Source organism: Hibiscus syriacus, unplaced genomic scaffold (genome assembly GCF_006381635.1).
Source record: "Hibiscus syriacus cultivar Baekdansim isolate YM2019G1 unplaced genomic scaffold, ASM638163v2 tig00000715_pilon, whole genome shotgun sequence".
NCBI lineage: Eukaryota > Viridiplantae > Streptophyta > Magnoliopsida > Malvales > Malvaceae > Hibiscus > Hibiscus syriacus.
In genome coordinates this window covers 2,209,826-2,226,463 of record NW_024061811.1, presented here as the reverse complement: position 1 = coordinate 2,226,463, position 16,638 = coordinate 2,209,826, and the positions used below count along the sequence as shown (strand labels likewise).

The 16,638-nt window shown below is 34.4% G+C and overlaps 1 protein-coding gene and 1 pseudogene across 2 annotated transcripts; both read right to left on the bottom strand.

The window, feature by feature from the left end:
- Positions 1-2,203: 2,203 nt before the first annotated feature.
- Positions 2,204-7,911, bottom strand: LOC120211975 (annotated as a pseudogene).
- Positions 7,912-9,139: 1,228 nt separating this feature from the next.
- LOC120211958 (protein SUPPRESSOR OF K(+) TRANSPORT GROWTH DEFECT 1-like) lies at positions 9,140-14,705 on the bottom strand. 2 transcript variants are annotated; one of them, XM_039210426.1, is made up of 9 exons: positions 14,102-14,705; positions 12,853-12,958; positions 11,397-11,595; positions 10,662-10,730; positions 10,501-10,575; positions 10,253-10,351; positions 9,966-10,121; positions 9,532-9,697; positions 9,140-9,238 (listed from the first exon to the last, which is right to left on the bottom strand). In XM_039210426.1, exons 1-8 carry the CDS (start codon positions 14,583-14,585, stop codon positions 9,572-9,574), a joined length of 1,314 nt encoding a protein of 437 aa, XP_039066357.1. In that variant the 5' UTR covers positions 14,586-14,705; the 3' UTR covers positions 9,140-9,238; positions 9,532-9,571. The 2 variants fall into 2 exon arrangements, with proteins under 2 accessions (XP_039066357.1, XP_039066353.1); XM_039210422.1 differs by lacking the exon at positions 9,140-9,238 and having other exon boundaries at positions 9,285-9,697; positions 14,102-14,704.
- Between the last annotated feature and the right edge of the window lie 1,933 nt (positions 14,706-16,638).

The window sequence follows — 16,638 nt, the reverse complement described above, 5'->3', positions numbered from 1 at the left end:
ATGCTAGAAGATCAGATCAGAAGTGACTGATAAAGTATGTATTTTGATTGTGTATAGTATGTTGGAATGTAAGAAATGTTTTAGTACGAACGTTCTGATCGACTTTTCTAATGTTTTAAACGTATATATGTAAATGGTAATTTGAATAATGATGAAAGGTTAAATTTTAAGAGTTTATTTATGTTTTTCGAAAGTACTGTAGCAATACTATAGCAGAGTATCGGTACCCTGGCAACAAGCTGAAAAAATTTTAGTTCACGGTACTGTTCACAGTACTGTTCATACCGTATAGTACTGTTCATAAATATGTTTTTGCCTTAAAATTTTATAACAAACATAATTCAATAATATATTATTGTATTTTCTTAATATAAGCTCAAATGTTTTGTTACTTTGTAAAAATATTGTTTTAAAAAGTCAATGTGACATCTTGGACTCGTATCCGGGTCGGGTACGGGTTGGGGTGTTACAGTCTTAGTCTAAATTTTTTTTTATCTTCTTGTTTGGTTTTTCTTTAAATCAGGGAATTGATTGTGAGTATCGACATAGTAAAATCGCCAGGCTCAATCCGAGATACTGTTGGTAGTAGTTTATTGGGAATTGTATTGATCCGACCTGTGGTTTTCGGCGTCCTGTAAGCTCGTATTCTTTTTAATAAGTTCATGTTGATTATGAGACTGATATATCGTGAACGAATTAGATTTTTTTACATGTTTTGGAAATTTGACAGTTGAATTGTATTGAATTATAACTTTAGAAGATAATTCTGCATGCACGCAACTTGAAAGACATTATGACAGGGTAGTATATTTGGAGCAGCTACTTGACCCTGTCATGATACATTTCGAGTTGCGAAAGAGACTGAGAGGTGAATGCGCTGTTTTGGATTTCATTATATTTAATCATTTGTTGGAAAACCTTTAACCACAAGGATTAAACGAAGAAATTATTATATGTCATTTATACAAAATAATTACAGCTTTGTTGGTGATTCAACAATGATACTTTGTTCATCTTAGTATTTGTCAACTCTGCATTTCTAACAAAACTTAGTTACGCTGGAAATTATAATAGAAAAGCCAAAAAGGAAATTCGAGATCGAAAAGGAATTTGGGGTTTAGAATGAAACTGAGGATTGTGTTGCAAGTTTTAAAAGTTGGGGGACCTAAATGCAAGCGTCTGAAAAGTTCAGTGACCGTATTGCAAACGTACTAACGACAGTGTAATGTCAGGGACCATAATGCAAACGGACTAAATGTTGGGGGACTGTATTACAAGTTTTAAAAGTTAGGGGACCTAAATGAAAACTTTAGAAAAGTTCAGTGACCATTACTATACTTTATCCTAAATTTATTTTGGAGTTGAAGTTAATTATATGTTAATAGTATTCATAATTATACTTACAGATATATTTTTAATATTAAAAAAATATATGTTCTTTTGTCTTTTATTATTAAATATATTTGATTTATTTTATAATTTCAACAAATATGTGTCAGTTTAACTCATGTAATGTGATGGGACATTCGGATTAAATCAATAGTTACACTTTCTTCTTAATCCCGTATTCTTCATTCGTTTAAAGTTTTGGAAAACTTTACCTTTGTCTTGAATTAATTTTTTACTTTGAAACAAAACATTTGTGCTATTTTATGAATAATCTTTAGATTATTTGGTTAAAAACTTTCGGCTCACGTTTAAATTGTACGTTCAATGCCTATTAAAAATAAAATTTTCATTCTTAGTGTAATATATAAAACTTTTTAAAAAGGAAAAAAAAAACATCTGCGCCGCCTACTTTGATATATTGATGGTTGGTTCATTTCATGTTCTTCAACCATCATTGATTTAATGGGATAAGCAATGAATTTCAACCACAATTTTATTTTATTTTCACTTTCCGTCCTTTTGACATTGGCCAAAACAATTTTAAGCTGCAAAGCAAATAAAATGATGGAAGACTGCGGCGAAATTGATTAAAAAATCTCACGAACTTTAGGTTATTTTATTGATAGTGATCACCATTTACAAATTCATACACGTTCTTCTTAATTCGATTATGTTAAGATTCTAATAATAATAAACTTAAATTAATTATTACAAGAGAATGAATTCAATCAGTAGTGTGAGACATGAATATACTTTTAACCAATAAGTGAGATTCTAAAGAAGCATGAACCAGAGAAGATATGAAAACATAAGATACGTCATTGGAGGCTGCCCTAGCAATAGGCTGAAGATGCCAAAAATTACTGTGCAAATCCCCTAATCTATGTTGAACACCCTTGGTTAGTATGCTATGCATTATTGAAGTTTTCACCATTTACTCACCATCATCTTCACTTATTGGAGTTATGTTTCACTTGGATAGGTTGATAGGATGCCAAGTTTATCTGATCTGCTATTGATGGAAGGATCCATTTTATCTGAACCAGGGGCGGATTTTCAATCATGTGTTGCTAGAATGGGAGAATCTGTTGGTGGGGTAGAGTCCATTGGATCTATCGAGGGTTGAAATGGTGTTTTTTGGTCTAGACTTTCATATTCTGAGAGGAGATCCATGAACTCATTAAGTAAACGCTGAAGTTTTCTATTGGATGCCATTGCAGGCAGAATGTCTTCTCTTAAAAGTTTGTGCTTTCTCATTCCCTGCAAATATCCACTTTGGTTAAGAGAGAAATGTTCGGAATATTCAAAGCCCTAGATAAACAAACATCCAACTATGATGAAAAAATAGATACACAATACGAGTATGACATGAAAATATACGAATAAGACACGAACACTGGGCTTGCCCAGTCTAGAAATGATTTGCGGTTAGAGAAGTACACGCCAGAAAGAAATTAAAATGCCATGCAGGTTATGTTCCCCATATTATTGGAACCACAAGGATAAATGTGCTTTCTTGAACAATAAAATTGACAAAACAAAGTTAATTGGAAAACAGCTCAGGTAATGTATTTTCAGAGAAGTAACTCTCCAAAGATATACTAGAATATGATGAAAAAAAGCTGTTAAATAGATGGAAACGGTATGCAATATTATAAGAGGTTGGAAAGACAAGGCTTACTAGCACACAGGGATCCCAAGCAGGATTTTTAGAATCTGAAACCAGCCCAGTTGTTGGTCCGAGAAAGCTTTCACAGACTTCATGCAAACGAGAGTCGCCTGCTTCTCTGCAGAAATAAATAGATAGCAATTTTATGACTGCATTGCATATATATATTTTCAGCTATTATCACTCATACATGCAGCTGGTTGGGGAGAGACCAAACTTGCAAGGCACCGTATGTAAGAAAGAAGGCCATGACAATATTCATTAGGGGATTTCAAAGGACCAACACAGCTACATTGTCAAAGGAACTTTATGGAGACGAGTATAATTGAAATTCATGTCATTATCTTATATAAGATGTTAAACAAAACTAGGTATCAAATCTTATATGGCTTCATGGTTTTAGGGCAAAATATTAATAGTGACAAACCTGCTCCAGCCCGGCTTTCGGGCCAAATATTTCCATACTTATACCAGCAAAGCAGCTAGCTCATCAGTCTGAACTGAACCCAAACTCCAAGAACTAGCAAAATTTGATGCAGGGAAACAGTCATCTGCAACCCCCAGCCAACACATGAGACTCATGTCAAAGAGAAACCCATGCCGCGTTGCCAAAACAACCAGAGGATAACCAGATTTTGATAACTTTGCAAAGAGAACTTTGATTGTGCCTGAAAAGAGACATAAAAGTCTCAGGAAATATGTCTAACATCCCACACAAAAAAGACATCATAAGCCGTATACCTACTCCTACAAGATATTAAGTCTTCCAGGATTATACAAAGACTCAAATAATGTCGAGTATATGTACCTTTTGCTGATGAGCTAAGGTCCAAACTGATTAGAGAACCCAGAGAATCATGAAGGAGACACTTCCTATTGAAGAGATCCCATAAATACAAAGATCCTTCCCCTGTGACCAATAACAATTTCCAGCTCTCATCACAATCTATAAAGGTTGCTGCAGATTCCATCATCAGGGTAGGTAATGCATGTCTTCCACACTTGGTATAAACCTTCAAAAACATGAGCAAAAAATTATTGAGGTGCATTTGCTAAACAATTTATGAAATCTCACAGAACAGATTTGCCAGGCATATCAAGCATATGCAAGGCCCAAATGTAAAACCCACCATTGTAATTAGTATGGTGAAATGCCAACACAAAAACTCATAACACCCCAAGTCTCCAACCCCCAGAAAAATGGAAGGAAAAAAAGGCGGGAAAACCATGAACACGACATAAGAGAGCATGATACCACACAAGAAGACAAAAAATCTTGCACCACCTTCACATAAAAAAAGGAAAACACAATCTTGCCAGTCTAGGACAAAGTGTTCTTGCTTACCTGTAGGCATCCATCTTCACATCCCACAGCCCAGAAGTTCGCATTTCCAGCTAAAACAGAAACTTTTCCAGAGATACGATCAGACCAAAGGGTTTGAGACCCATTTGTGCAAACAATTTCTGTTTCTTCCATCATACATGCATGTTCTACACCAGCAATGTCATTCACAGCATGTTCGCTAAGACATGCTTCCAAGCAAACTGGAGTCATATCCTCGCCTTCTTTCTTGTCAAACCATAATTGAAAAAGACGTGGTAGAGGAAGCAGTGGAGCTTGAAGGCTTCATGCTCCCAGACTTCTCCACATTGACGCCACGCTCTTGACCTGCAGAGTCGGGAACTTTCTCAATAACCAGGCAGTCGGTAACAGTTGCCCTGGCAGTGACCCCAGATCGCTCCTTTAAGTCCAGTCTTCTACCAATGGTTCCCCTGACAGAAGCTTCTATCAAACCACCACCAGTCGGAACTACACCGTTGTCCTTTTTTCTGTGATCAGAAGATGCAACAGGGAAATCTATTGCAGGAGATTGAGCATCGCCACAAATATTTTCCCGCTGAATAGGCACACTGACTACTTCAGGAATGATCCTCTTTCTACCATCAGTGCATCTATATTCTCTTTGTTTCACAGGACTAGAAATCCGAGCAGGACTCTTTGCTTTATTTAATCCATTAATAGCAGCAGGTCCGCTCTTCTTCACATTATCATTCTGAGGCTCAGCAGTTTTGTTTGTGACCCCCAACTCAACAGAAGGTTTTGCAGGTATCTGATTCGGCTGAACATCCAAAGCTACTTTTTTACTAGTACTTTGCTTGGCTGAAGCAACTTCGAGCGATAACTGTGCTGGGCTCTCCGCCAAATTAGCCTGTCGACCTCTAATGTCACCATAGCGACATATTTTTAACTCATCAAGTTCAGCATCACTTAGCCTGTGGCCAAGTTCGTTCTGCTTCAAAATGGAAAGTAGCCACTGTCCCATCCAATGAACAAGCAAAGAGAGAATAGTCATCAGAGCTCCTGTTTATGAAAAGAGGTTACAAAAAAAATGGCACAAAAGAATAGCAAACAAATGTGTGAATAAATGACAAAACTATATACCATTCACAAAAGTGAAAACTTTACCAGGACAAATCTACAACACTTTGGCCAAAGAAATGTTTGGCTACAAAGAGAGGTCGAGGACTTGCAGTTGTCCAGACAGTTATAATGCGGTCCTGGCTTCCAATAGCAATAACATTATATGGCTGTGATTCATTACCCCCAATCTTAGCAGCTCCACTTTCCCAGCCAACAGGTGCAGCAGCTTTCACTTCCTGTGAATTGGCAAAATTCCTTCTAAACATTGAGTGATTAAACTTCACTACAATAATCGGGGCATTGTGACCTAAGAAGTCAAATGTGGCAGCCCATTCCCCTCTCTCAAGAACAGGTGCAGAATGCCTTGGCTTTTTGTAACCATGGGTGGTAGTTATGAAATGGCCACAAGGTGACCATCCAAGCCGCCTGAAAAACGTTGATCCCAGCTGAAAAGAACACATTTCCATCAGAAAATGAAACAGAGTTCAAAAAAAAAATTCTACCATCACAGATTAACATACTGATTTTGCCCAATGGACCTCTGTTCTATGAGCAAGACTCCAGTCACTTGTTCGCCATATTATGACTGTCCTGTCATCAGACTGACTTGCTATGAATGATCCAATGGGATCCCAGGCAACTCCTTTAACGAGACTAGAATGATCTCACAAAAGCACGAGGGAACAATTTTGGGAGGATTGAATTTTTAGCTTTTACAATAAGTGCATACATGCCATAGCAGGGGATATGGACCACATCAAGGGCAAAGTACCTGCAAATGGCCATTCATCAGATTCTTTCATAAACAGGGAGAGAACTTAATTGAACTGTGTTTAGCTTCCCACATTACCATAAAGGAGCCCATGGCGTATTAAGCTCGAGAAAAGGATACGGCCACCTGTGAAAGTAGCAGCATCTGTTGGGTTTCGAACGCCGAACTTAGCAAAACAGATCAAAAAAAGGACCATACTTACCATGTAAAACCGCTGGCATGAAGAACCCATTGGAGAACATACAGACATGCCATTGCTCATACTCCATTTATGGACGGTGTTGTCCAAACTGCCACTAGCCAATATTGAGTCATCAGGAAACCAATTAAGATCCACCTACTTCCAACGACAATAAATGGAACTTCGAAGTCAGAAGATAGCCAGTGCTTATAAGAAATCACTACAATAAATTAAGGGGTGCATACAACATTACAGTAGGGAATTTCAACCATCTATCCTTATTCTAACTTATCACCATAACAAAATAAACAAAAACTCAAAAGTATAGCATTGGCAATTTGTGTGGTGACAAAAAGCTGCTGCAGAAACTGAATTTCTGGATAAGATATGATGTTTTATTCCAAGAATGAAAAATCAATCAATATGCGGCAGAACAAAACTAACTACAAGATAGAAAGTCGAATTCTTATCGCTGGTAAAATGTTCTAACATTAAGAGCATTACGATTATCACATCTGCAGTGTGTCCCCTCAGTGTCATAGCAACTTTCCAATTTTCAACATCAGGAGGCTCTCCACTGCCTAATTCAGTGGCTCCAGAACCAGGCTTTCTCTCATGAATTAGATTTACTTGATCATCAGACCCGGATGCAAAGAAACGTCCAAGCTTAGCCCACCTAACACAGTTGACAGACCCAAAGTGATCACGCAAGGTTGCAAGAAGCCTTTGTGTAGCTTCATCGTTTTCCAATTCCCTGCCAACAGATTTTAAGTTCCAAATTCGAACCTGCATTTTTCAGACGATGGAAAAAAGTGAAATTTCAAGAATTAAAAAGTAACAAATGATCTAACACACCAATGGAAGATTCTATTTGTCAGCTAACTTAGATAAACCCTGCTCATATCATTGTAGGATATAACTGCTAACTCTGCGACAATGATCACCTCCAACAGTAGAAACCCAAATCCCCAAAGGAAATATGTAAGTGCCAAGACGGGAATTTTACCTTGTGGTCACCTCCACCAGTGGCAAACCTTAGACCACCAGGCTGAACATCAATGGAGAATATCTGCATTCCCTCATGCCTAACCCAACTTGGTTTCTCAGCAATCATCTCTCTCCTTTGGCTACTTCACATAATCCTCTGAATTTATGCTTCTGGTTGCATTATGTTTGGTTAAAACTCATGCGAATACTAGTAAAGTTCATAGCGTTTCAACGAGGGAAAAAAACCAACCAACAGCTAAGAATGAAAATTAAATATAAAGGCTCTTGGTACCCAAAACCTAGAAATATTAAAAGAAAAGAAAAAAAACAATAGTGGGAAATGACCAAAAGCCAGAAAAAGAGAAACTACCTTGTTTTTTGGAAAACCCAGAAAGGAAAATATGAAAAATTAGGGGTTTGGAGTGCTTTAGAAGCGAAGAAGCAAGGGTCCAGCCGTCCAGGCATGGGTAATGGTAAGAGAAAGCAGAAAGGAAATTTTTAACGAAAAAAATAAAAATGTTTTTCACCCATTTTAATTCCAATACTTGACCAAAAGAATGCTAATAAAAGGGTTTTTTTTTTTGTTGGTATTTTTTGGTAAGAATAAAAGCCCTAGTTCGATTACAGAGGTAAGAGAGACCAAAAGATATAGATTAGGGCTGTAAATGAGATGAGACAGATCGTGAACTACTCGATATTGACTCGATCTAGACTCGATAAATACTTGGATCTAATGGACTCGACTCGAGTTTTTAATGAGCCGAAACGAACTACTTAATATTCGATTAGAAAAGCTCGTGAACAACTCGAAAATATAATATATTAAGATTTTATTTTTTAAAATAAATTATTAATAATATTAATATTTATGTATTGATTTTAAAAAATATAGTAATACTTTCATGTATTTAATACTCAAGTTTGAGTTTGAAACTTCAATTGAGTTAAGTTTAAGAATTTTTTTTCCATTTCAAGCTACTCACGAGCTTCAGTTCAAGATTTCGAGTTCATGTCGAGCTTGAAAATTTTCAAATCGAGACGAGTTCTATTTCAAAATTTTTGAGTCGAATCGACTCGTTTACGCCCTAAATTATAGATAACGAGAGTTACAAGTAAAAGGATAAAACTTGTTAACGGTAAAAAGAATCTACTCGTTTCCTTGTAAGCCTGTGTGAGAATGATCTAGATACGAAAGACTGCAAAAGAGCGTAAAACCATTTGTTTATATTTTATAAATCAGATCTAATCTAATAATATTGGTTCTCGAAATTCTTTTAAAACATAATGCCAAATAAAAGTTTTAACTTTAAATCCAAGCAATTATATATTTTTTTAAAACTACATTATTTTATATGGAATTATAAGACTGATAGAATGGACAAAAATAATAGTAACAATTATTTTATGTTACTAGCACCCTGTAGAATGATTAAAAGTGAACGCCACACCACGTAGTTGATAGTTTATGTAATAAGACATTTCATATACACGTATACATTTTGTGACCAAAAATCAAATCCCATAGGCAGTAGGGTTTTTATGAATCAATATGGTATTCATCAATCATCAGAAAATGGTGACGTGACATAAATTGCACAGACCAAAGAAAAAGAACCTCAAAAAAGCATGCGACACCATACATGCCAAAATATATATCATAGTATGCGTTAAATTTCATATAATACGAATATACTAAAAAAGCAACCTAGACTATAAATAAATAAACAAGCATTCCAAAAATAAAATTAAACAAATAACTTCCCTACTTTCGTTTCCATCCAACCGGTTGGCAGCAATAACCGATGCTCCAAATGATACCTGAAAGTGGAAAAACATTTGAAAAACACATTCCATCAAGTTTAGGTGGAGAAGGGCACAACATATATTCAGGTATTTGAAGCCAATATTTTCAGAGTAATGTTCTTTACACAGTAGAAAAAGACGAGCAATGAACTATGTATGGAAACGTTCTTTGCATCTGAATACAGAAAAGGGGAAGTCAAGACACCTCCCTCACCCCCCCCCCCTTGACTGACGAAACTAAATAGAAACAATTCCTTGAATGATCCAGCGGTTATTAATAAAATACAAATTACAGTGATTGCACTCACAACCGGAGAGTAGATCAATGTGACATATTCATCAAAGCCGTCAGCCCTCTTCTCCAAACTCATTTGTAAACCTTTCATGGACCTCCAGATCAGATTTGCTCACCGTTGGCTTCTGTCTTGCAAGCACCTTATCAAAATCTGATCTCGAAATAGGAGGCGGAAGGATCTGCACGATCATTAATCAATGAAAACGGAATTTTAATTACTTCAATCATCATTAAATTATATATTTATTGCACTTCATAATAGTAATTACGAATTATTATCCCAGTGTTGTTTTCCGAAATACCCTAGGAAATTGTTTCTTTAATTTGATTTTCCTTTCCATGTTAAGTAAATATAAAAAAAATGGTGAATCTCAAAAGTATATAGAAACATAGACACCAAAAAGTAAGAACAACTCGTAAACACAGCTTCTCAAGCAAACTCCATACCTGTTCTGCAAGTCCTTTGGCTGCCAATTCCTGCATTGTAATTTGGACAGCACCTGGTTGCTTTGGTCCACATGGCATCCACATGTCATTAGGCGACTTGTAGAAAAACATTGCATCTTGGGTTTTACGAACAGGTTCAAAAAGAACATCCTTTACCTGTTAAGACATAAAGCACAAATGAGTTAATATTAGCCCTTCATGTTAAGATTCAGTTTTAAGATTTAATTCGACAAAAGGAGAACAAGAAAAAAACCGATTTAAGCATCTGACATAGATTTTGCACTTACACAAACAGATATATCTGACCCTGAAAACCCCTCTGTTCGTCCAGCTAAGCTTTCAAAATCACTTTCAGTCAAGTTGTGAGGAGTATCACCTAAATGCACCTGTTGCAATTTATTGTACCAAAGCAAGGAAACCATGTCAAAGATACAAAAGTAATTGAATGATTTTATTGAAAAGGAAGACAAAACAAGAAAACAACCAAGCATTTTTTTCTTTCTTTTTTCCAATCATTAGGGATAAGGTCTAGTACCTTGAACATATGTTGTCGAGCCTTCAAATCAGGGAGAGGAATGTAAATACGCTTATCAAAACGGCGACGGATGGCCTAAAGAACAATTGATTAACAAAATAAATCCATCTCAGCTGATTCAAGATGAATATATGCAAAATAGATGTAGATATATCCTTCACCTGATCAAGTGCATAGGGAGTATTCGTCGCTGCAAGCACTAGGACTTTCTGATCATTATTTCCGACACCCTAAAACATAGAAATAAAAAGGTATAAGATTCCATTCATTAAGCTTAAAAATTTGGAAAGAAATAAATATCTACTTGTCACAATATAGCACAGCCAAAAATGAAATATGTAAACCGTATAATACAAATAGGGGCAATAGGGGAAATGTCTCAAAAAATAACATGATGCACAATACAGCAACAGAAATAACTTACATAAAAATATATTAATCCTTCATCAACATACACATAAAATGTCTTCCTAAATATACAAGATTATTAAGAAAAGTTGCATTATCCTAAAACCCCAAGGTAATTTCTTTGTGTTGCAAGTCATTTGTAAATGGGCTGAATAATGAATGGTCTTCATTTTTTTTCATGTTATGACTTTATCAATAAAATGAATGTGCGATTATTAGGCAAAAAAGTTCTTTGGACTTTAAAAAAAATTATAATAGAAAACCCCTTTTGAAGCTAGTATTAAATATTTATAAACCGCAAACCGCAAACAAGCCTTTTGGTAAACTTAAAATTTGAAGACCAAAGAATTTACACCAAATCCTGAAAGATAAAAATGAAAACTGTTTGGAGATGGTAAGAACATAATTCATATGAAAATAATATCTTGAAAACCCTTGGACAAAGCAATCTTAAATTATTCTTAGCACATTCACCCACTGACAAATACCTGCATCTGCACAAGAAGTTCAGTTTTGATACGTCTTGATGCTTCGCTCTCGTTGCCCTCACCTCGTTGACCACACAAGGAATCTATTTCATCAACAAATATGATGGAAGGAGCACTATCACGAGCCATCTGGAAAAGGTTTGAAACCAGCTTTTCACTTTCTCCCATCCACTTTGACACAAGGTCTGATGAAGAAACACTAGCAGAGAAAGAAGTGGAAAAGGGATTAAATTTCAAAAAAGCAAAACAAACAGAAACCTAGCAAACATGCACATAAATAGAACAGATGTATATAGAAAATTAATCACAAAAAACGTTTGAAAAGATAAATTAAATGTGATACAAAAAGGTAAAGCTATTATCATACATGAATGGATTCTGCTACCCTTAGGGCACTCTTTAAGGTTAGTTAATATTCTATTTGTAGTGATAGTGTTAGTTGACAGTTAACATGTTGATTCTCTATGCATCAAAAGAAAATATCGCCTAATATGGTAACTTTAAATGGTAACCTTAGGGACCTTGTTAGCAAAATCTTATATTATAATCAACAATATTAAAAAATAAAAGCCTAGGTTTGCAATATCAAAACTAAACATAATTATCATGTCTTTATAGCAGACGACGACAGGATAAAAAAAAATTAAGCCCAATTGTTAAGCACAAGAAAAACTGATAAATATTAAGTCTTTATAATCGACAAAAAGTGTCAGCATAACACACTAAATTAAGAAAGAGCAAGTATGAAAAGAATTGACAGATGACGTCATGCCTAACTCAATGACATAGAAAACAGCACAACTGCTAACATATCTTCAAGGTTACATTAGATTTCCCAATAACCATTCCTACTCCCCGATATAAACTGTTTTACAGGGAATCAATAATCACATAAGGCATCTTTTTAAAACTCCCATATGCCCTGCACTATACAAACTATGCTTTACACTTAAATTACGTGCAATGAAATCATAATAAAAGACCTTAACATCAATGGATGTTATACATTGTATTTGTATGGCTTTAATAACTGTGCAAGCCAAAGCCCATTCCTGGAGCAAACACTGAAAAATCCTTATCATTGTTATCTCAATCGTTACTACTATTTTTGTTGTCCTTCAAATAACTATTATTACCACTTGACGTGGTAAAGTTTTGAAGTAATCTATCAATGTCATCATTTAATTGGACTCGGGACTGGAAATTAAAAAAAAAATATCTAAAGTAGGAGAAAGTAAATTAAGGTAAGTGAAAGACATAGCACTTCAGTGTGATTCAAATTACGATAGAAGAGTTCGAAATAATAAACCAAGTTGCCAAAAACCTGAGCAGAAGCAAAATTGGGCTTTATTTGTGATTGAAAGCCTTATTACAAAAAATATCAGCAGCAACAAAATTAGAATTTATCCGTTACTTGTTTTATGTGCAGATGAACTGGCTAAATATATTGGTTTACCTGAAAAATGTAGAGTCTGCTTCAGTAGCAACAGCCTTGGCTAAGTATGACTTCCCAGTCCCAGGTGGCCCGTACAAAAGAAAAGCTCTCCATGGCCTTCTCTTTCCTAAAAGTAGAACAAGTAAAGTTGAAATGATAATGAATAGAAACATTGGAAAAGCAGTTAAAAGGGGAACGTAGATTAAGTTCAGCTTAAAGAAGGTGGAGTTTTAATTGTTGCAAACAACAGTTTCTAAATTGACACTAACAGAGCCAGCAAGCAGGTCTTGGTAAACATGATACCAGATGATGTTCCTCACATTTAGGTTTTGCAAGAATTTCAGCATTAAGTTAATGATGATAAACAGTGTCGCCGAGATTAACAAGTACAATCATCAAATTAACACATACACAATAATAAATAGGAATTTCCGAAGCTGCTAGACAATCTCAAATTAACTCCTTCAGTTTCATAAAGTTCACCAGTAAGTGAAACCTTGTTTTCTTCCTAATAGAGTGGTACTAGTCTAGAAATCAACTCATGCACTGCCATGAAAATGATGGCAAAGTGTGCCAGAAGTGGCCATAAAAATTATCAGCAAAAGTTAAGTGGGAACAGTCCAACAAATGTATTAAACGAGCTTATTGTTTTGCATCAAAACAACAGAGAAAGCATGCAGGTGAATCTCATATATATCTAAAAATAAAAATATAACATCAATGACTGGCATTTGACTAAAAATCTCAAGTAACACTCAACAAAACGAAAAGAAGGTAATCTTTAAGTCGCCAACTGAAGTTACTAGCATCAGGTTAAAATATCAGACCGAGTCCCTCGGGTTAACACTAGTAACTTGAAGAGGCGACATCAAAATTACCTTCTTTTCAATTACTTTGCATTTAGTAGCAGAAAGTGTTATCCGTGGAGAACAAAGGTGCACTCTTGGGGGCTGGGGGTCCAGTCCTTTCTAAATATTATCACTGGTGCGATCGAATAAAATTCTAAACAGTTCCATAATCCACCTTCGCCCCGTTTTACTATTCACAACGAATTGTTAAAATTATAGCCTAAAACCAAAATTCATTAGAAGCAAAACCTATAACGAAGAACCCACAAATCGATTAAATCCTCGATAGCTCAACAATAAAAAATTGGCCCATTTCATTATCCACGAGAAATTACAAAAACCCAGCTAAAGCCGCCAATTATATATACATATACATGAAATCAGCCTCACAAAGGCAATAACGAGAAGAAAAAAGAACTAACCAGTAAAAAACTGAGGAAACTTGACCGGCAAAATAACAGCTTCTTGCAAAGACTGCTTAGCGCTTTCTAACCCAGCCACATCATTCCACTTAACATTAGGTTTTTCCCTAATAATAGCCGAATTAAGCCCAGCTCTCAATTTAGCCTGTTCCGGATCCTCATCATCACCTCCTTCACCTCCGCCACTACCATTCTTGGGCTTACTTTTGGGGCGCGTGGCAACAGCAGCGTCCCCATTAGAAGCCGGTCCTGGCCCACCCTCATCAAGAACGGTACGGATCTCCTCGGCACGGCGTAAATACTCGGTGAATTTCTGGGTGATTGCTTCTCTGATTTTGGGGTTCTTCTCGTATTTCAAATGGGTCTTGAAATACTCGAGTGCGTTCATGTATAAGGGGAACGCTTTGCTGTAGTTCCCAGCAGTGTCTTCTTGTACTGCTTGCTTTACGAACTCTATCGCTTGTTCTTTGAAATTGCTATACATATTTTTACCCAAGTTTTACTCTTTTTCAATGGAATTGCATGCGATCGATTGAAGATTATTTTCTTTCCCAAATGGGCTTTTGAAGATTTTGAGATTTAGAAGAAACAGAGATCAAAAGATTAGAGTGGGGAAAGGCGGAAGAAGGGTAGAGAAATATTCCATTTTTTTATTGCCAAACAACTCACAGTAGCGTGTTGGATTTTTTTTGGCAACTGAAATATTAATTAGTACAAATTAATTTTTAAATTTCAGAAAAAAATATCATTAATGATTGAAAATTAATATTTTTTATTTAATCATTAAATTATAAGAAATATGTAATCATTAAGTTATTAAAGTAAAAAATATATATTTTTGGATTAGCTCTTTAAGTAAATTATTGGGTTCATCATTTTTATTTTATATTTGTGTATTTTTATTTATTAAAGTAAAGATATATTTCAATTATTTGTTTATATTATTGATTGTTACATTCTGATTATTGACTTATTAATTTTGATTAATTTTTAAAATTGCTACATTTTGATTATTGACTTATTAATTTTGATTAATTTTTTAAAGGATTAATTTTGATTATTTTGATGATAAAATATATTAGTCAAATGAATTATTTTAAATTTGATACTTAAAATTTAGATAAAATATTAATTTGATATTAAATTCATGTTATTTTAACTCTTAAATTTTATATAAAATATCAATTAATCTTAAATTTGACCAAAGTCTATTGTAGTCGGTCACCACTCACCATTATCATTGTCAGTCACCTTAAGTGGATATCGCTTGCCATCATCGTCGATTTTTAGACCTCAAAATTTTCAGTTCGATCATTTTTTACCTCATAAATTCCAAAATTATTTTCACCGAAACCCTACTCAACCTAAAACTATTCACTTCCTTTAAAACTAAATTATAATAATAATTTATCATTAATATTCTTTTAAAAGTACGTACACTGGAATTTTAAATTTATATCTTAATGAAATACAATACATATTTCTTTTTAATATTATTTTTTCATTTTTTAAAGTTATTATGATTTTAATTATAAATTTTTAATATTTATAAAATATATATTATTTTATAATTTTTTATTTTAAAATTAACAAAATTATTCCTACTCTTTTATATATTTTTGTTATATAATTTATTATATATTATTGATTACAAGTGATCAGTGTTTTGATAAAAAATAAATAAAAACTAAGCTCTTAAGAATTCAACTTAGTTTATGATTAAAAATTAATCAATTTTACGTTAGAATTATATTGAAAGATTATCATTATTTTCAAAAAACTAACTTTGAATTTGTATTTTTAACTTAATATTGCAAATATTATAAGAACATAATAAATATAAATATAAATAATAATTTTATAAAATATGTAGAATTATAACTATAATTGTTTTAATTTATTTTAATATAATTATTTATTTATATATTATATATACATATATATATAATATTAAATTTTATTATATCTTTAATATTTATAAAATTTAGGGTAAACTACTTCAAACACTACTCACCTTTAGGCTTAAGCTTGTTTATGCCACCAACGTTTCAATTTTTTCAATTTTAATACTAACGTTTAAGTTTAACTGCGATTATGTCAATTTGCCGTTTATGGCTTAACGACATGATGACATGGCATCTCCGCGCGTGACATTGTTGACGTGACTCTATCACCCAAATGACGTCGTTTTGGCATGACTGCCTTTGATGCTAAAAAAAAATCAAAACGATATAGTTTTGTTCGAGAAAAAGTAGTAAATAATGCATTTTGAATGGATTTGAACCATGGTTATCAAAATCGGACCGAACCGGCCGGTTCAACCGGTTACCTCACAAAACCGGACTGGCAATGAACCGGCTGAAAACCGGAAGAACCAACTGAAAACCGGTAAAACCGGGGTGAACCGGTTGAAAACCGGCAAAACTGGTTTGAACCGCCAGTTCACTTTTTTTCTTTTAAAAAACATTAAACCAAACAACGTCGTTTGTTCAACGAGCCGAGTCAAATTAAAGTATTGTTGAGCTTGACTCGAACTC

Coding starts and splice junctions, on each gene's coding strand:
- LOC120211958 (XM_039210426.1), bottom strand. CDS start 14,585: ATGTATAGCAATTTCAAAGAACAAGCGATAGAGTTCGTAAAGCAAGCA. Junction 10,576..10,661: donor CTCCCTATGCACTTGATCAG/GTGAAGGATATA, acceptor ATTGTTCTTTAG/GCCATCCGTCGCCGTTTTGA. Junction 10,352..10,500: donor CTCGACAACATATGTTCAAG/GTACTAGACCTT, acceptor AAATTGCAACAG/GTGCATTTAGGTGATACTCC.